At 53.9% G+C, this 17748-nt stretch overlaps 10 protein-coding genes across 10 annotated transcripts; 5 read left to right on the top strand and 5 right to left on the bottom strand.

Annotated features, from left to right (window-relative positions):
• Positions 1-351: 351 nt before the first annotated feature.
• On the top strand, positions 352-2609 carry BO72DRAFT_39828 (dynein family protein). The gene is made up of 6 exons (XM_040942083.1): positions 352-646; positions 759-923; positions 1025-1407; positions 1473-1566; positions 1619-2238; positions 2309-2609. Exons 1-6 carry the CDS (start codon positions 487-489, stop codon positions 2456-2458), a joined length of 1572 nt encoding a protein of 523 aa, XP_040794929.1. The 5' UTR covers positions 352-486; the 3' UTR covers positions 2459-2609.
• BO72DRAFT_39823 (uncharacterized protein) lies at positions 2462-3216 on the top strand. The gene has a single exon (XM_040942081.1). The coding sequence runs from the start codon at positions 2615-2617 to the stop codon at positions 3086-3088; it is 474 nt and encodes a 157-aa protein (XP_040794928.1). The 5' UTR covers positions 2462-2614; the 3' UTR covers positions 3089-3216.
• On the bottom strand, positions 3177-5422 carry BO72DRAFT_443077 (spermidine synthase). Its single transcript, XM_040943544.1, has 4 exons — positions 5338-5422; positions 4151-5183; positions 3799-4093; positions 3177-3746 (listed from the first exon to the last, which is right to left on the bottom strand). The coding sequence occupies exons 2-4, from the start codon at positions 5086-5088 to the stop codon at positions 3345-3347; spliced, it is 1635 nt and encodes a 544-aa protein (XP_040794927.1). The 5' UTR covers positions 5089-5183; positions 5338-5422; the 3' UTR covers positions 3177-3344.
• A 206-nt stretch (positions 5423-5628) lies between these two features.
• Positions 5629-6368, top strand: BO72DRAFT_473646 (uncharacterized protein; the record flags this gene model as incomplete). The annotated part of the gene is made up of 2 exons (XM_040947215.1): positions 5629-5788; positions 5908-6368. 2 exons carry the CDS (start codon positions 5629-5631, stop codon positions 6366-6368), a joined length of 621 nt encoding a protein of 206 aa, XP_040794926.1.
• Positions 6164-7204, top strand: BO72DRAFT_39832 (uncharacterized protein). The gene has a single exon (XM_040942085.1). The coding sequence runs from the start codon at positions 6498-6500 to the stop codon at positions 7017-7019; it is 522 nt and encodes a 173-aa protein (XP_040794925.1). The 5' UTR covers positions 6164-6497; the 3' UTR covers positions 7020-7204.
• Positions 7205-7467: 263 nt separating this feature from the next.
• On the bottom strand, positions 7468-8055 carry BO72DRAFT_39817 (uncharacterized protein). The gene has a single exon (XM_040942079.1). The coding sequence runs from the start codon at positions 7982-7984 to the stop codon at positions 7652-7654; it is 333 nt and encodes a 110-aa protein (XP_040794924.1). The 5' UTR covers positions 7985-8055; the 3' UTR covers positions 7468-7651.
• A 103-nt stretch (positions 8056-8158) lies between these two features.
• On the top strand, positions 8159-8917 carry BO72DRAFT_393241 (putative serine/threonine protein kinase; the record flags this gene model as incomplete). The annotated part of the gene is made up of 3 exons (XM_040941932.1): positions 8159-8385; positions 8470-8616; positions 8680-8917. Coding segments are annotated over 3 exons (612 nt in total), but the record flags the coding sequence as incomplete, so codon positions are not given.
• Positions 8918-9391: 474 nt separating this feature from the next.
• BO72DRAFT_533115 (putative AMP-binding enzyme) lies at positions 9392-12033 on the bottom strand. The gene is made up of 7 exons (XM_040950481.1): positions 11637-12033; positions 11500-11570; positions 11279-11426; positions 11174-11209; positions 10075-11121; positions 9739-10018; positions 9392-9684 (listed from the first exon to the last, which is right to left on the bottom strand). The coding sequence occupies exons 1-7, from the start codon at positions 11763-11765 to the stop codon at positions 9554-9556; spliced, it is 1842 nt and encodes a 613-aa protein (XP_040794922.1). The 5' UTR covers positions 11766-12033; the 3' UTR covers positions 9392-9553.
• Positions 12034-12125: 92 nt separating this feature from the next.
• Positions 12126-14201, bottom strand: BO72DRAFT_454124 (SET domain protein). Its single transcript, XM_040946155.1, has one exon. The coding sequence runs from the start codon at positions 14078-14080 to the stop codon at positions 12218-12220; it is 1863 nt and encodes a 620-aa protein (XP_040794921.1). The 5' UTR covers positions 14081-14201; the 3' UTR covers positions 12126-12217.
• A 967-nt stretch (positions 14202-15168) lies between these two features.
• Positions 15169-16194, bottom strand: BO72DRAFT_454123 (phytanoyl-CoA dioxygenase family protein). Its single transcript, XM_040946154.1, has one exon. It carries the CDS (start codon positions 16159-16161, stop codon positions 15238-15240), a length of 924 nt encoding a protein of 307 aa, XP_040794920.1. The 5' UTR covers positions 16162-16194; the 3' UTR covers positions 15169-15237.
• Positions 16195-17748: the final 1554 nt, after the last annotated feature.

The following is a 17748-nucleotide window of genomic DNA, read 5'->3' as shown; positions in this document are numbered from 1 at the left end:
TTGACCGCGGGAAGGGAAGGTCCCCACCCGCAGAAGACGGTCCCAAACCTATGGCTTTCTTTAATAAGTTGTTTACAAGCTAGAAAAGAATAGGCAAACCGCAGTCAGTTCCTCCACCGCTCGATTCAGTCTCATACACCAACACACACGACAAACCACGAAGACACCTATTTTTTTTTTTTGCGACCCGTGGCAAAAAACACCGCACTCTTTAAACTTTCGGTCCGATCCTGTCTTTTTTGAGCGAGCGAGCGAGCGAGCACAACGTCTGGGCTGTTTCGTGGTCCTCCCCCGCCATCCGAGATCTGCGCGGCCAACGCCAGATTCCCCTGACACTCCAGTGTGGTTTCCGATAAACACTCCCACCTATCCGCACGAAGTTCCGCAATCAACGCGTCTTATCCGACTCCTCCCCCAGAAGATACTTGCCTCGATCTGACCTGGAATGAGCTGCGCCAGCTGAGCATGGTCGAAATTAGATAGACAATGTTAGCGTCGAGCCAGAATACAGGGTCCCGATTCGGGACCGGCAGCAACAACAGTCGGCCGTCGAGCAAAGATGGCACCAAGAAAAATATCTGGTCTTCTATGCTAGATAGCGTCGCAAATGGAAAGCGACTTCCCGAGAAGAATCTGTTAATCCTAGGTTTGCAACCCCTCTCAAAACTCCCCTCCAGTACTGCGCCCGCACCGCTGGCCATGTTTCCGCCCGAATCCATTTGTCGGTCAATGCTGATAATGCGGAAACTACAATCTAGGTGGCACACCGGAGACTCAAAGAGAGTTCCTCGACACTCTATCTGCCGACGCTTCAGATCCCAGCCTGTCGTCAAACGACCGGCGAAAAGGGCGAGTACCACCGGTGGCCAACCAGTTCGCCTTAGGATATACTTACCAAGATGTGCTGGACGCTGATCACGAAGGTATTTATTTGAGTTATTCCCGATGGATTGCCAGTTCTCCGCGGGCCCTTTCCTTCTTTTGCCATAATCGTATGCTAATGAGGACCTGCTCCATACAAAAGATATTCTGGCGCGTGTCTCCGCATACTTACTTTCTGAGCCCTCTCTCTCCTTTGCGCCCCTCCTCAAGCCACTTCTAACTGCACAATCGGTGCCGGAAACCTTGGTTGTGATCCTGCTGGACTGGTCGGACCCTTGGACCTGGGTGCGTCGACTGCGCGAGTGGGTGCGCCTTCTGAGACATGTCCTCATATCGCTCGACGATGAGACGAAGATCGTCATGGAGGAGAACATGACCGAGTGGAGGGATCGGAAACGGGGCATGGACGCCAGCTCGGCCGGCGCGCAGGGTCTGACGAGCTCCGGTGGTCCCGTAACGATACCTGTCGGCCCTGGCGAATGGGATGAAGGGCTCGGTATACCCATGTGTGTTGTGTGTCAAGGGGTAAGCTGGTCTGATGCTTTAGGGGGAGGTCGACAACTAACGATGCTTTTGTTTGAATAAACCAGGCCGACAAGATCGAGAAGCTGGAGAAAGACCACGGCTGGCACGAAGAAGAGTTCGACTTCATTCTCCAATTCATGAGAACATTGCTCTTGAAGCGTATGCAATTTACCATCCCTTACTTCGGCCTGCGAGTTCTAATTAATCACAGATGGCGCGTCGCTTATCTACACCACACCATTCCTCGCCAACTCCCTCCAAAGCTTATTACACTCATCCCTCGGCATCCACTCATTACTGAAACGGCAATCATTCAAACACAACGTCATCGACCGGGATAAGATCCTCGTTCCGTCGAACTGGGATTCGTGGGGCAAGATCCGGATCATCCGCGAAGGATTCGACATGGATGGCGTCTCAACCGCCTGGTCCATCGAGATCCAAGACCCCCCGGAGCCGATCATCAACGGCGCCAGTGCCGGCGACCTGGATGATGAGGCGGCCGACGACGGCACAAGCGCGGTCGCTATCTTCGAACAGACGATCAAGGACCCCAAGCGGGACACGTCGATGGCTCACCCCGGAGGCCAAGCGAACGGGACCAAGATTGAGGTCGACACATCCGATATGCAAACCTTCCTCACAAAACAACTCGAGGTTCTGGAGCAGCTCAAGTTGGAAGATGAGAAGGACCGCACAACGAAGCAGGTACCGCAGCTGGAGATGTCCCCGCTGGATGACAACGGCCGGGTCAACGAGCATATTGGTCCTGTACAGTTCAACATGGGTGGTATCCAAGTCGACGCGGATGACATGCTCCGCAAGCTCAAGGTTAGTGAGAACCAATTACAAAAAAAGAAAACAAAGCCCCTTTGACCGCTTGTCCTTACGCAATCTATAGGAACGAGAGGCCAGCCGATCCCAGAAGAAAGAAACCCCCTCGGCCACCGGCGACGAGAAAGCGCACAACCAAGCGCTGGCCAACTTCTTCGCTGGCCTCGTCAAAAAACCCGGCACCACCGGCAGTCCCCGCGGAAGTCCATCGGCCTGAAGCCATTCTAGAGGAGCGTGGTAGCAGCACCAGCACCAGCACGAACCTTTTTTGTCCCAACGACGAAATTTTCAAACCTGTAATAATATTTCTTTCTCGCCCCTTCCTCTACCTACATCTACCCACCCAGTACATATTGAGATTAGTCTTCCGGGTATGATGATGGCCTTTTGCTTCCTGCTGAGGGCTATGCGAGGCCCACTGGACTTGCAACTTCTTGCATTGCATCCCGGGAGATCTCTGCTTTGTTTCGTGATACCAGATTGGCTTTGGGGATGGGATACTGGACTTTATTGGGGAGTCATAGAGTTAGTACTAGGTAATCTCTCTGGGAGTTTCGTCGTGGAACGGAAACTTGAAGAATGGGGAAAATCAGGGAGGAGAGATCCTGGGGGCGATGGGACTCGACTCTACGTAGTCGACCTGGTTTTGTTTGTTCGGGGAGGGGGGCGGGGATCCCCATTGTCACATCTGAATGATGCAAATTCATTAGCGCAGTTCTGGAGTCTCAGTTTCAGTTTTCTCTGTTGTGGATACGGATACCAATTGAAGATTGTTGTGCTGAATGCTTTAGTGTTTGTGGTTGTAGATGGAGAGGGTCCATCCAGTCCTCGTCTTGGTTCTGTCTGATTTGGAAGGAAGTTGTGAATGTTGGATATTGAATACCATCAGCAAAACTATGTGTACAATTACAGAGAATCATTAGCACAAGATGCCAGATACTACTTCATAACTACGCCCAGATTTTGTATCTGTGAGCACACAAAACACCTCTAAATATAAATACATTGTCCAAGAAAAGGTGAAGGGGTGGGGGGAGTGTATCCCTATTCCAAAAATGCCAAAGCTTTAGGGAAACCTCCCTGGACCTTGCAGGAAGACTAAATCACCAATACTCCCACACCAGATCCGGCAGCACGGTGCGCATGATCTGCCAGTGCTCGAGGGCGGAGCGATCCTGGTACTTGTGCAGGAGGTGGGACTCGCGGGCCGTCAGCAGGCGGCGGCCGTTGGGCGGGATGACCTCGAAGCGGGCGGGGTCGACCTCGTGGCGGGGGAGCAGGTGGGTCTCGCGGAACTTGCTGCCCAGGTAGTCGTTGGCGGTGGGCTGGCGGAAGCGCAGCGGGGTGGCGGCGCTCTTCTTGCAGAAGATGACCATGTTGGTGAAGTCGTTGTTGAGGTCGTCGTTCTCGGCCGCCTCGCGGAAGATGCGGCAGGTCGGGAAGACGGCGCGGATGGTGCGGATGGTCAGGGCCGCGGGGTAGAGGGTGATGTCGCCGGCGTAGTTCTGTTGGTGTTAGCTTTGCGCGGCGGCTTTTTTTGGGGAAGGGGGTTTGTACAAGGGCAATGACGCCGTCGTCCTTGAGGAGGGAGGCGAGTTTCTCGATGAATTCGATGGTGAAGAGCTCGAGGGGCTCGGCGCCGCCGGTGAAGACGTCGTGGACGATATAATCATACTGCGCCGGGGGAGAGCGCTCCACGAAGGTGGTGGCGTCCTCGATGACGGCGATGTGGTTCGAGGGCAGGTGGAAGTACTCCAATGCGAACTGGTGCACGACGGGGTCGATTTCCACGATGGTGGTCTCGATGCCGTGCTCGATCAGCGCGGAAGGCGTGGTTCCGACACCGAGACCGCTGTGTATGCACGGATTAGCCTTGTGGGTGTGGAGCTGGCAGGGTTCTGGTGCTTACATGACGAGTGCCTTGCTGTCGGCGTCCACACGGGGCTCGCCGTGGTCAGTCTCCACGAGGCGGACGGATTCCAGCATGGTGAAGACAGCGTAGATCGGATCCAAGGTGGCAGGGCTGTAGCCGCGCGGCATTCTGGTCCACTGACCTCCCAGCAGGCTGTGGTCGCATCGCATGACTCGGAAGCCATCGTTCAGGTTATCGAGCACCGAGATGTAGCCGGTGTTGGAATCCTGACGGGCAACCAGCGCGAAGCCCTCGTCGTTCAGGTACGAGTTCAGGGCTCCGTCGCTGAGATGCACGTTGGAGGTGGCCGAGAGGAGCAAGGAGGGGACCGCGAAGAGCAGGAATTTGGAGGGGATGACAGCAGAGTACAAGGCAGGCAGCAAGAATTGCAAGCCGGCGCGGCTGAAGAAGATGGTCGATCCGATGAACTTACCCAGAAATGCCTTGGCGATCTTCTCTCCAACCTTGTAGATGACATAGGTGGAGAGGAGCGGAACGTGCTCGGCAACGGCTTCACCATGGCGACCTAGATCCAGACCTGCCTGCACCAGCTTGCCTGCACAGGCGACAGAGAGGATGACCAATGGATAGTAGGCAGCTATCTCGGTGAAGATGGGGCCGACAGGATTTCCCAGAACAGAGCTCGACGAAAATAGGAAGGTCTGAATGGTGGGAATCCAGAAGGCCACGACTGGGATGAAGTAGACCGCCTTCCGGCCGGAGAGTCGCTGGATGTGATCCTTCATGAACCATCCCACAGCGGCCACAATGGCAACTCCATAGGCATGGAAGACGTGTGTACCGTGAGTACCATAGACAGGGGCCAAAGTCAGAACCGTCAAAGGCGAGTAGAACGCGGTGAGCACCAGCAGTGCTGCGCCGGTCACCAGCTGTCTGGTGGTGGGTTTTTGCCACAGGGCACCAAGAGAAGACATGGTGTCCGTTTCTGAAATGACGGAATCTGCCAGCACCACACCTTTCGAGTGAACTTCAAGCTGACCAGAGTGATTCTTGTGGCCAGGGAGCTTTCCTGAAGGTACTTGTTAATTCAATGGATTCCATTTTGAGCTGTCACTTTTTTCTTTGGGGGGGAGCAGGGGCAGACTGTGGACCACCGTCCCGCAGACAAGCAATGACAGGACAAGTAGCTGGATGTGAAACGGAAAGAGGGAGACTAGTCTTACCTTGTTTCTCAGTTCGAAACTCGAGTAGCCATACTCCGTTGTCGGAATTAACTAATGGATTGAGCAAGCACTGAGGAAGATGATGTTCTTGGTGTGTTCCGCGGAGCTTCGATGACGGCAGGAATTAATCTGCCACCCGCCGCTCTTTTCCGCTTTTTCCCCCTCTCTTCTCCGCTTCCCCCCCTCCCCCTTCACCTTTATTGTCGTTTATTGTCGTTCGACCTCTTCGAATCTTGCTTATTGTCGCTAAGACATATGTTCTAGCATTAATCCGGTCTGAACTAATTGATAATGCCTCTTTTCCCAATGGGTATCATTCCAACGACGCCCAAGATGGAGGCAAATCCTGCCTCCGCCATGCCCACCTCCCCGGCCACCCAGATCAAGAACCGTCGCAAGCGTTACCTGGACATGCACCCAGAGTACTTTTCTGCTGATCTCGAGCTAGCCGGTCCGCTTGTCGCTCATATCTGTTTTACTTTGATGACTTGACTGGCACACTGCCTGCTATAGTCGTCACGAACAACCCACATAGTAATTGTCAAGCTAACACCCCCAGCAACCGCACAGACCCCTTGCTCTATGACCGTTTGATCCGCCGTTTCCAAACTCCCGCAGAACGCGAAGCCGAAGGACGCGCCAAAGGATTTTCCGGTGTCCTCCAGGCGGACCTGTGCCGCTCCGAAGCGAAATTCGAGGCGTTGAACCACCCGGACCCCCACGCCATGTTCAGCTACACCCGGGGTCCGAACGGGGAGATCCTCGCTGAGGACAGAGACGAGATCCCGCCCAGCAAGGAGGAAGGCGAGAAGCTGTGGCAGTGGGAGATGACCATGCGGTTTCTGCGGGGCGAAGATACGGATTTCGACTACACCACCGTCGATCACAATGATGAATATGACGATTGGAACGAGGCGCAGGAACAGTACTTTGACGACGAGGAGCCGGAATGGATTGTCGAGGGCGAGGGCGGGGACAGTGGGGATGTCAGGTCTCGGCTTCAAGGTGAGACTGGCATTCAGGACTTTTGAGTCGCTTTGCCGTGATCAGTTGTTTTGCGGATCCGGATACGCCGCAGTTCGGGGCAGTCTCGGCTCGTCCCGAGCGTTAACTCGTACTTTGACCTACGATTCTTCTCGTGCTTTCAGTCTCAGCCTCTGATGAGTAATGACTTGCTCTTTGCGGCGCAGTTCTATGACTGGATTCCGTTCTCGCATACTGCAGAGACAACGGAAGTTGACATACTGGCGTTTGATGCTCGTCAGAACGACTTTTCCGAGGCCTGTCAAGACCGACATGGAGGAACAGCCCAAGCATGCGTCATTGAATACCAGACCACCACGTCATGGCTGGTGCCGAGTGGCCCTCGGCCGGCAGACGGCCGAGACCAGATCAGGACTGGGGATCTCCTCCACGGCTCGCTAAGAATTGGCTTTGGCGGATTCGATTGTCCTAGCACGCCCCTCCCCCGTGCTTGTTGCATTAGAGCTTGGATATCTCTTCCGCAGGAGTCGACTGACGTAGTGAGTCACTTCCCCTTTCAGCTGCTGGGTCAGGCTGATGCCGGACCGTGGGTAATTGGAGCACATGGTACACAGGTTTCCAGCGGGGAAAACCTACGGGGAAAATTCAAGCCACGCATAAGGATCTTGATTTTGTGCCGAGCCACTATCTGTTGGTGAATGATTTAGTATACAGCTTAGTGAATGTATGCATAGGTACCTGGGTGAATGCCAAACCATGGACAATGTAAAGATGGGAATGGAGAGGCCGCTTGTACACACTCATTCCTTATTCTCTCTCATATACTTGATGAGACATGTCTCTAAAGCATCTTTTTCCCGAAGCATGACATCCATACCTGTCACCGCCATGATTGTCCTGAATTGCATCCCTCTCGCAAACCAAATGCATTCTTCAACTCTCAACGCCTGCCCATGGAATCCACTTCCAGAATTACATCTTAACGATGCTGCTCAGCACAATTTTCACCCGAGCCCACGGTTAGCGAGCCCGAATAACCCTCATCCCGGCAATCAAGTCAAGGAGAAAAGCTGAGGCAATTCAGCAATAATGCTGTCATCCCCCATATGACTCTTCTGCTGGCGAGGGAGGAAGAACCCATCCATGCCCACCTCGTCTCTTCTTCCATCTTTTTCGTCCTTTCTCCCTGTTTCCCCACCTCTGCTGTCTTGTGCATTCAGCAGCAATATCTTGATTGTCTGAAGCACCACTATTCACACCTTTACATATTGGCATACGCCTATTCTTACCCGTCAGTGACATTCATCCAATCTTGTCATTGACATAATCCTTATTCATCCTTTCCACCCTTGTTCTCCTCGCCCTTCACCCTATTTTCTCGCCTAGCAGGCTCTATATACTGCAAGGCATCTGATTTCTGCACCTCGAAGCGCAGAAGATTATATACCCATTGTCTCGAACAATAGGCTGTCGATATATCAGACGGGGCTTTGAGCATTGTCCCATTATCATCAGCATTATCATCATCATCATCATCATCATCATCACATAGTCGACCAGCCCTATCAGGATTACCAGCGATAGCAGCTGCTGCCCTGAAGATGCAAACAGCGGCCACTCTCCCCATTCGCCTGCACTCGAACAGAGTGTGTATTTCGAGCATGGAAAGCTCGCTCGTGGAGGGCAGCGCCACTACCTCCACCACCTCCTCCTCCTCTTCTTCTTCTTCTTCCTCCTCCAGCCCAAGCAACAACAGAACCTCCAACACCCCCACGAACGAGACCTCCTCCTCCTCCCCCAAGCCACGCAACTCTGCCTCATCAAGCAACTCTTCCTAGGGCTAAGCTACCTGCACAGCCAAGGCATCGCGCACGGGGACCTCAAACCAGCGAACCCCCTCCTCTCCGGCGAGGGATCCCGGCTCAAGCTCGCCGACCTCGGCTTCGCCTTCCGCTTCCGCTCCCGCTTCCAGCAGCCCTCCGGGGCCGAATGCACCCCGCTCCCAATCACCGTGAGTGCGACCTCGCCCGTGACCGGGACGGAGCCCTACATCGCGCCGGAGATGTGGCTGGCTAATTGCATGGCCGCTGCTCTTGCAGAAGCAGAAGCAGCAACAGCAACGGCAACGGCAACGGCAACGGCAACAAGCAATGTAGCTGCAGCCGCACCGACGTACGACCCCCGCGCCGCCGACATCTGGGCCTGTGCCCTCACGGCCCGCCAGATCCTGGGGCTGGGGTACCCGTGGCGGCACGCGATCGACCCCGGGGACGAGCACTACGCCCGCTTTGTGGGGTGGCAGCGGTTCTGGGCGAAGACCGGTACTACCCCTACCCGCCTCGACGCCGCCGCCGGGAGATGGCCCCTGTGCGGCCGCGGGTTCAAGGCCAAGGAATACCCGGATTACGCGGCGTTGGTGCTCGTGCTGGGGATGCTGCATCCGGTTCCCAAGCGGCGGCTGACGGTGGAGAACATCCTAAAGGATCCCTGGGTGAGGGGGATTGCGTGCTGTTCGCCGGTTGTGCCCGAGGGGAGCCGCGCCGTGCATGATCATGCTCGGTTGAAGGTGGATTCTCGGGTGAAGTGCACGAGATAAAGGCAATGTCTTGTGGGGATTGGGGTTGGGGTTAGGTTTGGGTGAGGGAGTTCGGGAAGGGCTCCTTCTGGACTCTAGGGTCTGAACTTCTGCATTGCGGAGTTTTGGACATCTTCTTTGGAACGAACAAGTCGTTGTGGATAGAACGACGATTGTTCGATATGCACCAGTCCAAGATCGGTTTCTTGGGCATTGGGTGTTGTTTGGATATTTGCGACATGGCCGTCCGTTCGTTTGCTTGGACACGGACTGGCTTATTTCACTGTACACTCGAAAAGAGTGTGTCTTTTGTTTGGATGCACGTGGAGCGTTTTCGTCGCATAGCTAGCGATTATACCCTTTGAAATGCCAACGGAGTTTATTTGCTGTTGGTCTGTGAGAACCAACTATTTCATCATGCAGCGCTCAATCAAATACGTCCATGATAAGTAAAGTTTCATGGCGCGCATTCGAATCGTAGCGCTCATTGTCTACCCATAATTCATCTGTTTGTCCCTCATGAAGCAATATGTTTTGCATCTATGTAAATTTCCAATCCTACTCTAAAAGACCCCAGGAGTAGATAGCGAAGTAAGTTCCCGCCCTAACCAATAGCTCTTCATGTAGCGTAGATGTCCAGACCGATAAGCCAGTCCATCATACAGAACGGCTCTCCCTCTCCTTCAAGCTCTTCACTGCAATCTCACGAAGCATGACTTTCTGAACCTTGCCACTCGCAGTTTTCGGAAACGACTCCGAGGAAGGCAGGAAGAACACATATTTAGGGACTATTTCAGCTGTTAGCAATTCTCGAATCTGAAAGCCCCTTGGACTGTACGCACCAAGGTGGTTGCTCAGCGTCTCGTTGACGTATCTCTTCACCTTCTCCTCCCTAGCATCCTCACCGTCGGGGTCTCGGTGTATGATAAAGGCAGCCACCGCCTCCCCGTATCGTTCGTCGGGAACTCCAACGACCGAAACATTCAAGACTCCGGGGTAAGCAAGAAGACAGTTTTCTACCTCGAGGGGATGGATATTCTCGCCACCGCGTATAATAAGGTCTTTGACGCGGCCTGTGATTGTGATGTAGCCATCGGGGCAGATGGTTGCCTCGTCACCAGTCTGGGTAGTCATAATTAGTGGAATCGATCATCAGACTCAGGAACTCAATGACATACGTGCATCCAGACTTTCCCGTTCTCGTCGGGAATCATCACCTCGGCTGTTTTCTTCGGGTCGTTCCAGTATCCTTTCATCAGGAGGTAGCCGCTGACTGCCAGTTCTCCGCGGACATCGACGGGAACAATCTTGCGGTGGTCGGTCAAGTCAACCACTTTGGCTTCCACGTGGGGCAGGAGAGTGCCAACGGTGTGGATACGCTTGTCAATCGGGTCGTCGGTTGTAGTCATGGCGGAGACGGGGCTGGTCTCGGTCATGCCGTAGCAGATGGTTAGTTCGGTGAGGTTGAGGATTTTGTGAAGCTTTTTCATCAACTCCGCTGGAATGCTGCTTCCGGCTGCGATGCCAGTCCGGAGGTACTGGAAACCTTCGGGCGAGACCTCGCCACTCTCGAGCAGACTGAGCTCTTCGAGAAACATGGTGGGCACACCGTAAAGGGCTGTGCACCGTTCTTCTTGCACTGCTTTGAGAGCGGCTCTAGCGTTAAAGGACTCAGTCGGGAACACAATGGAAGAACCGTGGGTCCCCGTCGCCATGTACCCCAAAACAGAGCCGAAGCAGTGAAAGAGAGGTGGGGGGCAGCAGACAATATCCTCGGGGGTGAGGCGCATGCGGTCTCCGATCTGAGAGCCATTGTTCAGAATTGAGCGGTGCGTCAGACAGGCAGCCTTGGGCATTGCAGTTGTTCCGGATGTGAATTGAATGTTTATAATGTCATCAGGGGACAGGTTCTGCGGTGGTAGAGAGCTCCCATCAGAGGCAGCGTCTGATGTAAGTGAGGCATATGGCGTAAGTACCCGGTAGTCGGTGCCTTGAAAGCGACCAGAAGAGTTGTCGACAAGAATAACATTCTTCAGTGAAGGGATGATTTCTGACTTTAGTCGAGGGCTGGTAAGATCCGGCACGATAGTCTCCAGAAGTGGGACATTGCTCCGTGGAGGCTTTCGGGGCAAGTTTGACTCCGCACTGACTACCAGATGGCTTGTATCGAGGTGACTTAGGGCCGATGCTAGCTGAGCGGTGTTGAATGATGGATTAATGGGTACCTGAACGAATGAGACTACTTTCACGCATTCCGTAGAATGGCATTAGACTCACCAAAATTGCTCCTAATTTGAATAGTGCATAAGTTACCTATAGAAACCTCGTAAGCTGCTGGTTCCTCGCTTCGACTGGGTATCTTATTGCAGGCTGTTTGCATACGATGGCATATTCGATGGAGTTTCCCAACATGACTCCGACTCGGTCACCTCGGCGCACCCCGATGGATTCCAGGCCCCTTGCAAACGCATTGCTTTTGGCGTCCAGAGCGGCATATGTTAGTCTTTCGTCTTGATGCTTGGAGATGACGCTGGGTCCAAATCGGTTAGCGGGAAATCAGCTGTGGCTGGCCTGCAGATAAGATAAATCCAGGGTAGACATACGCTGTGCGGTCGCCATGTACCTTGACAATCTGGGTGAAATGATCGCCAACCGTCGACTCAAATAACGAAGGCTTCAAATTGGAGGAACTGGATGTTAGTCTGAGGGTGGACGCTTTGGGCGAGGTGCAGCAGCTTACCTCGGATGGCCCTCGGGCATAGCTCTGAGTAAGGAGTCCGCGCCGGGACGCTATCGACGACCGGAGGGTTCTTGGCAGGCAGTGTGACCTCCAAGGGTGACAGCGGACGATTGTATTGAAGCGATACATTGGCAGTATTTCGGATCGGATGGGAGCTATATCAAGTCTGTCGTCGGCGGAAGACGTCAATGTAGAGTACCTCACCCCTTGCTTCAAGGCGGCAGTGGCAGTGACAGTGGTATGGTGGTATGGATCAAGTATAAGTTATGGGTCAGAGTTTGATATAAGGTGATGTTCCTTTTGCACCCAGAGAGTGCATGAAGCCAAGTAAATGGGAAGAATGAGAGCAGAAGACGAGGTGGTTTGAGGTCATTCACTCAGTGAGAGTGTCTTTCCCCTGACGTGTTGTGGAGAGAAAATGCGGGGTTGTGCCTGCCTTCCCAATTGGGATCATTGACCTTTAACTAACCTTGAAGCTTAGTAACATCTTCTTATGATTCTAGCTAACTTATACAACAGTACAGTATACAGTATACGCTCTATTCAACAGCTTCATCATTGACTCAGTCTCAGTTTCTCCCTCAACCACTCAGATCCATCACTTCCGCTGCTTCCACCACCGTCGGTCCTGGATCATCATCGTCCCCATCACTATCGTCTTCGGGAACATAGTTCTTGTCCTTGTGGTCATCCTTCTCTGGGTGCTCACCATCTCCACCATTGTTCTTTGGCGGACCTTGGTATATGACCACGTTGGATGATGGATCTGGACACAGCACCTCTTCACCTTCTCCGCCTTCCACCATGTTCTCACTATCGTCACCGGCGTTTCCTTGTAGGGCTTGTGACTCTTCCGCAACGTCCTTTCCCGTCACAGCTTCCTGTTCTTCTTCACCTGCTTTGATTTCCCTGAGAGGAACTCTCATCCCAGTTTTTTTTGCTGTCCCCTTCTTCGGTGGTGCTTCCGCCTGCCTTGCGGAATAACAGTTGGACGACCCGCAGCGGCATTGCCTCGTTTTCCAGTACTTAGGCCCATAGTTGACTGTAAGCTCTTCATACATGGCGATATCCCGCGTGGCCTCGAGCGTCATGGCAGCGCGGTCCCCAAAGGTTCGGCAGCGGTATTCGACTGACGCGTTTTCGCAAACATGATTGACGAACCGGGCCCAGTTGCCCTGGTAGTATGCGTCTACGGACACTATGCCTCGGGTACGAGGGTCACTCAGCGCCTCCCACCCCAGAGCATAGGTCTGATCCGACCTGCTGCCGTCCGGGATGAGCCGCCCGATGTACTCGCCCAGGATGTCCCCTTTGCGGAAGGGCCACAGCGCGCGCACCCCGATGCCCCGGTCCGCCGTCTTGACGAGCTCCACGAGCTCCCCGGGCATCGACTGCACCTCGCACCGGCAGACATGCGGGGATTCGCAGAAGTCGCAACATCCCAAATCATATACATGTGCCCAGCGCATGGTGACATTAATTTCGGGGTTGTCCTTCGGGTCGACGTGGTCCTTCCAGTCTGCGGGGTCCCAGATGTTCTTGGTGACATTGGGCTGACGATGATTATCGTAACTCGGGGTTACGACATGGTCTCCGCCGTCGAGAGGGGTCGCAAGCTCGTGCGGATGGCGGTCCCAGAACTTCTTGACAAGCTTCAGCGCCGGGCCCATGTAGCGGATGTTGTCGTTGGAGTACGGGAGCAGCAGGCCACGCCAGTCGATGTTGCGCACGCGGCCGTAGAGCTCCAGACTGTTCTTGTTGGCCGTGAGGGTCTCAAGTACCTCTTGCCGCAGCTGGGTGTCGACCTCTTGGTCTAGGGAGAGGAGGCGCCGAAAGGCTTCCGAGTAGGCAGCGATCGCGAACCCTTCCCAACCGATGCGCTGCAGCAGATCATCAACCTCGTCCGAGAGCGCTAAGCCTTCGGCGGAATGGTACGAATCATCCAGCCCTGCGACCAGATTTACCATCTTACTGATGAAGTTCGTTGCCTTCTTGCACTCATGCCAGTAGCGAGTGCGGTCGGTGGTGATTTTTCTGCCCTCCCGCACGTTAATGCGCACCTTGCCAACACGGTTGAGGTCATAGTAGATGTTCCCGAGCGTCTTTGCTTTCAGAGTTGCAATCGACTTTCTTGACAACGGACGAGGAGGGGGGGATTTCGCTTTCGCTTCTGCTTTAGGAGCGGCAACAGACCCCAGCGACAGTGGATCACGAGTGGGGGGAGTCGCTTTCGCTACTGCTGCAAGAGTCCCAAGGGTCTCTGCCACCAGTGGATCACGAGGACTAGGTTTGCGATTCGCGTACGCCTTTAGTCTAGCAATCGAATCTGGCGACAATGGACCGCCAGGGAGGGGATATGATTTAGCTTGTGCCAGAGCCACTGACAGAGGAACATGAGTGCGGGGAGCGGCAATTGCTGGTCTCACAAACGTCGCAAGGGACATTCCCACTGTTGGCTTGCGCGCTAGGGGTTTCGCTGTCACTGTTCCTCTAGGAGCGGCAACAGGCTTCAGCGATGGTGGATCACGAGCAGGGGGGTTTGTGCTTGCTGTTGCTGGAGGAGCGGCAACAGGCTTTGGTAACGGTGGATCACTAGCGGTACTTGCTTTTACTTCAGGAGCAGTAGCAGCATCCTTTGATGATTGTGGGTCCTGATCATGAGATTTCGTGTTAGCTTTCACTATGGCAGCGGCAACCAATTCCGGCGACAGTGAATCACGAGGGAAGGGCCTTGCGCGGGACTTCTGCCGGGACGCTCTCGCCGGGGAGGACTTTGTTACTTTATTCTGGGGGGGAGGAGCATTCTTCTTGGATTGTGAGGAACCAGGCTCTGAATCTGCCTTGGTTGGAAAGCACATAATACGCGCTGGTAGGATAAATGCAAGTTGACGTGACGGTGAATCTGTAAATCGCAGTCCTAGGTTGATTCTTTCGATGAGGAGTCAGAAGATTGCCAAAATGTTTCTCTCAAGGAAGAGAAACGTTACCGGTCAGGCTTTATGTACATCGTTCATCTACTGCCACTTCCCACCCAGATGGAAATCTATAATTATGTTGCTTGAGTTCATCACCGGTGAAAGACCAGCAGCCTCCGGCCCTTTGTGGGCGACATATTTTTGGCCGCTGGATCATTGTCCACTTGCAAATGAAAGGGTTGGTTGGTCATGCTTTGTATTCTTTCAACTCGTTTGAAAGAACAGGGAACGAACGGTTTGAAACCGCCGAACAAAGCCTATGGGGACGAGAATCCATTCTTGGTGAAACGCCCCCCCCTCCCCAAGAAAGAGGAGGATAGACGTGGTGGTATTGGCACAGGCACGATTGTGTTGTGTTGGACGGTTAGTAGATGTTGATAGGGGAAGTGGGAGTTTGCTGCCCAGCGGCTGCAACGCCATCAGATGTTGCCGTTTGAAAGTAGTTATTCCGTAGTAGTCAGCCCCTCCATGATTCCCCAGCAAAATCAAAAGATAGACATGAAGGTCTACGAGTTATCTCCCCATCTACATAGTCGACAAGCTCATTTTCATTGCATATACAATCATTGCAGCTACACTGTCCATCCACAAACCGTAGTCAAGAATATACAACCCCAACCCCACCCCTAAACCAAGCGCGTAAACCCCTCCCCATTCTCGGGCGGCTGCAACCAATTCCGCTCATCATAGACCCAGCCCTCGGCGCCCTCGATGACATGAAAGGTATACGCGAACCGACTCCGGGGACTCGTATTCCTCGAGCTCTGATGCAGGACATTGCCGTGAATGAGCACCAACGAGCCGGCCTTGATATCCAACAGCTGCACCTCCCCGTCATCTTGCGTCTCCTCCTCAACCAAGCCCTTGGGCACCCTGGCACCGGTATTCTCCACGAACTCCGTCCCGCGACTGCCATCGGGCACGCGCCGCACGAACCGCCGCGCGATGCCATTCCGCCGATGCGAGCCGGGGACCATGCCGAGGGTGCCGTTCTCGACGGCGGCGTCCTGCAGCGCGAACCACCAGCCGACGGCGGAAGGCGGGTCCGTGTACAGGAAGGTGGAGTCCTGGTGGCTGGGCACGGCGCCGCCGATGCTGGGCTGCTTGCAGATGACCATGCTCTGGAGGACGCGGGGGTCGTGGAAGCCGAGGGAGCGGGCGATGGCGGCGTTGCGCGGGGTCAGGCTGACCTCGCGGAACGGTGGGGACAGGCTGTGCAGGGAGTGGCCGATCTTGTTGACGGCCTGCTGCTTGGGCTTGAGGAGCGCGCCCGGCGTGTCCCGGTCGAAAGCGTCCGGCTCGAAGAAGAACCGGATCTTGTCGCCCGAGGTGAGGAAGTAGTCGTCGCCGACATGCTCTTTTTGGGTGTCATCGTCGCCCGTGGTGAACTGCGTGAGCGGGTGGGTGTCGAGCGGGAAGGTGTCGAGGAGGTGGTTGGTCTCCGTGAGGCAGCGTTGGACCTCGGTCGGGGTGAGGTGGTCGGGCAGGACGAGGTAGCCGTTCTCGTGGAAGAAGGCGAGTTGCTCCGGGGTGAGGCCTTCGGCGGTCATGGCGGGGGTTTTGCTGGGGGGTAGGTGTGAGAGGGTGGTGTAGGATGGAGGTTTGGCGCAGATGGGAACAGAAAAAGAGGGGGAGGAAATTGTGGGGGAGCAGGAAATATGCTATACGGGCGGGTTTTATAGGCGCGGTGCTTATCAGCTTATCTCGTCTGACAGGCTGTACTGTAAGTTAGCTGTGGATTAGAGAAGATAGATAGTTTCTGTTCTTGAGACTAAAGCTCAGGATTCTTACTAGAAAAGGACCTAGTAATAAGACAATATGTCAAGAGAGAGTAAGAGGTAGTCGTCGGATTAACTTAAAACTCTTAGCTTATGTCTGGCATTCTTCTACCTGCAAAGACAGTGTCAAAACACAAAGCTGTATTGACCGCCTACAGAGAGGCGATAATTCTGCAGGCAGAGTGCGGATCTTGGTTCTATCAGAGCAAGGGGCAAGCGGTGAGCAGCTAGCAGCCTGCTGAGTCATCTCTCCGCCGAGCTCTGCCCCATACCCCAGAAATCACTAACTGTATTAGGAAATGGTACCTCAGCCCGGCCGGGCCTTGGCCATCACAGATGATAGCATGTGTCTACTAACATGAATCTTCACAACAGTTTACAATGCGCAAGCACACTCATCAAGCAGGAGTGAGACTAGTCCAGCTAGCTGAGAGTATCTCGGCAGGTGGGGCAAATAGCCCTGAGAATCACTGGGGTAATATGTATATCCAACCCGCCTCAACCAATAGCATCTCAAAGCTTCTATAGAGCTAGAGGCAACAGTTTGGTATAGTGAATAGGAACTCTATCAGCTACCGCTGACTCTTATTATCCCAAGAGTTCGATCTTTATATCAAGTAGACTCCCTATAGATAGTCATCATACCAGTTTCCAAATATTTAAGATCTTCGATATTCTGCTTTTTGTTTTCTTCTTTCTTCTACTATCCTCCCTCCCCAGCGTCACATATTCTGAATCCATCAGCTCTTTACCTTCTATCATCTCCAAAGCAAGGACGTATCTCTAAAGTCTTCTGCATCCTCATCTCCTTCAATCCATCAACTCAGGTCCCCTCTTTCCCGAGCTTCAGCAGACAATCCTAAGAACTCTTAAGCTGGTCTTATTTTGCTACCGGCTCATCAGCTCTAAACCCAGTAAGTATCTCTTAACTCTTCTGCATCACCATCATCATCAAAGCCATCAACTAAACTCCCCTCTTCCTCTAATTTGCAGCAAGGAAATCTCAAAAGCTCGAGAGCCGAGTTCACTTGACCGTCATGTCTCAGGACCAGTCTCAGGCGCAGTCTCCTCCCGAGCTAGCCATGCTGCGTAGATTGCACAGCTTCCGCTACGCACTGCGTTCCTCTGGGCCAGTCGCTGGAGCTGGAGCTGGAGCTGGAGCTGCACTCTCCGGTCCTCATCACAGCTCATCCCCTTATGTCAACGTGACCAGCACCACCACCATCACATCAGAAGACATCGACACCGACACCGACACCGACACCGACACCGACACCGAGGCCAAAGACGACGAAGACTACGAAGACTACGAAGACCCATCCTCCGAAGACGAAGCAGACCCCAACCCACCAAACCCCC

Source organism: Aspergillus fijiensis (genome assembly GCF_003184825.1).
Source record: "Aspergillus fijiensis CBS 313.89 unplaced genomic scaffold BO72scaffold_126, whole genome shotgun sequence".
Classification (NCBI taxonomy): domain Eukaryota; kingdom Fungi; phylum Ascomycota; class Eurotiomycetes; order Eurotiales; family Aspergillaceae; genus Aspergillus; species Aspergillus fijiensis.
Note: the sequence above shows the minus strand (reverse complement) of the source record. Positions and strands in the feature narration are given on the sequence as shown.

Excerpts from the sequence above, each read along its gene's own strand:
- BO72DRAFT_39828 (XM_040942083.1), top strand. The coding sequence starts at position 487 with ATGTTAGCGTCGAGCCAGAATACAGGGTCCCGATTCGGGACCGGCAGC. Across the intron at positions 924-1,024 it reads GCTGGACGCTGATCACGAAG|ATATTCTGGCGCGTGTCTCC; the intron begins GTATTTATTTGA and ends TCCATACAAAAG. Across the intron at positions 2,239-2,308 it reads ACATGCTCCGCAAGCTCAAG|GAACGAGAGGCCAGCCGATC; the intron begins GTTAGTGAGAAC and ends CGCAATCTATAG.
- BO72DRAFT_39823 (XM_040942081.1), top strand. The coding sequence starts at position 2,615 with ATGATGATGGCCTTTTGCTTCCTGCTGAGGGCTATGCGAGGCCCACTG.
- BO72DRAFT_443077 (XM_040943544.1), bottom strand. The coding sequence starts at position 5,088 with ATGTCTTCTCTTGGTGCCCTGTGGCAAAAACCCACCACCAGACAGCTG. Across the intron at positions 4,094-4,150 it reads GACAGCAAGGCACTCGTCAT|CGGTCTCGGTGTCGGAACCA; the intron begins GTAAGCACCAGA and ends GTGCATACACAG. Across the intron at positions 3,747-3,798 it reads ACGACGGCGTCATTGCCCTT|AACTACGCCGGCGACATCAC; the intron begins GTACAAACCCCC and ends TAACACCAACAG.
- BO72DRAFT_39832 (XM_040942085.1), top strand. The coding sequence starts at position 6,498 with ATGAGTAATGACTTGCTCTTTGCGGCGCAGTTCTATGACTGGATTCCG.
- BO72DRAFT_39817 (XM_040942079.1), bottom strand. The coding sequence starts at position 7,984 with ATGCTCGAAATACACACTCTGTTCGAGTGCAGGCGAATGGGGAGAGTG.
- BO72DRAFT_533115 (XM_040950481.1), bottom strand. The coding sequence starts at position 11,765 with ATGTATCGCTTCAATACAATCGTCCGCTGTCACCCTTGGAGGTCACAC. Across the intron at positions 11,210-11,278 it reads ACTCCATCGAATATGCCATC|GTAACTTATGCACTATTCAA; the intron begins GTATGCAAACAG and ends AGGTTTCTATAG. Across the intron at positions 11,122-11,173 it reads TCAAATTAGGAGCAATTTTG|GTACCCATTAATCCATCATT; the intron begins GTGAGTCTAATG and ends TCATTCGTTCAG.
- BO72DRAFT_454124 (XM_040946155.1), bottom strand. The coding sequence starts at position 14,080 with ATGTCCCTTGCGACGTTTGTGAGACCAGCAATTGCCGCTCCCCGCACT.
- BO72DRAFT_454123 (XM_040946154.1), bottom strand. The coding sequence starts at position 16,161 with ATGACCGCCGAAGGCCTCACCCCGGAGCAACTCGCCTTCTTCCACGAG.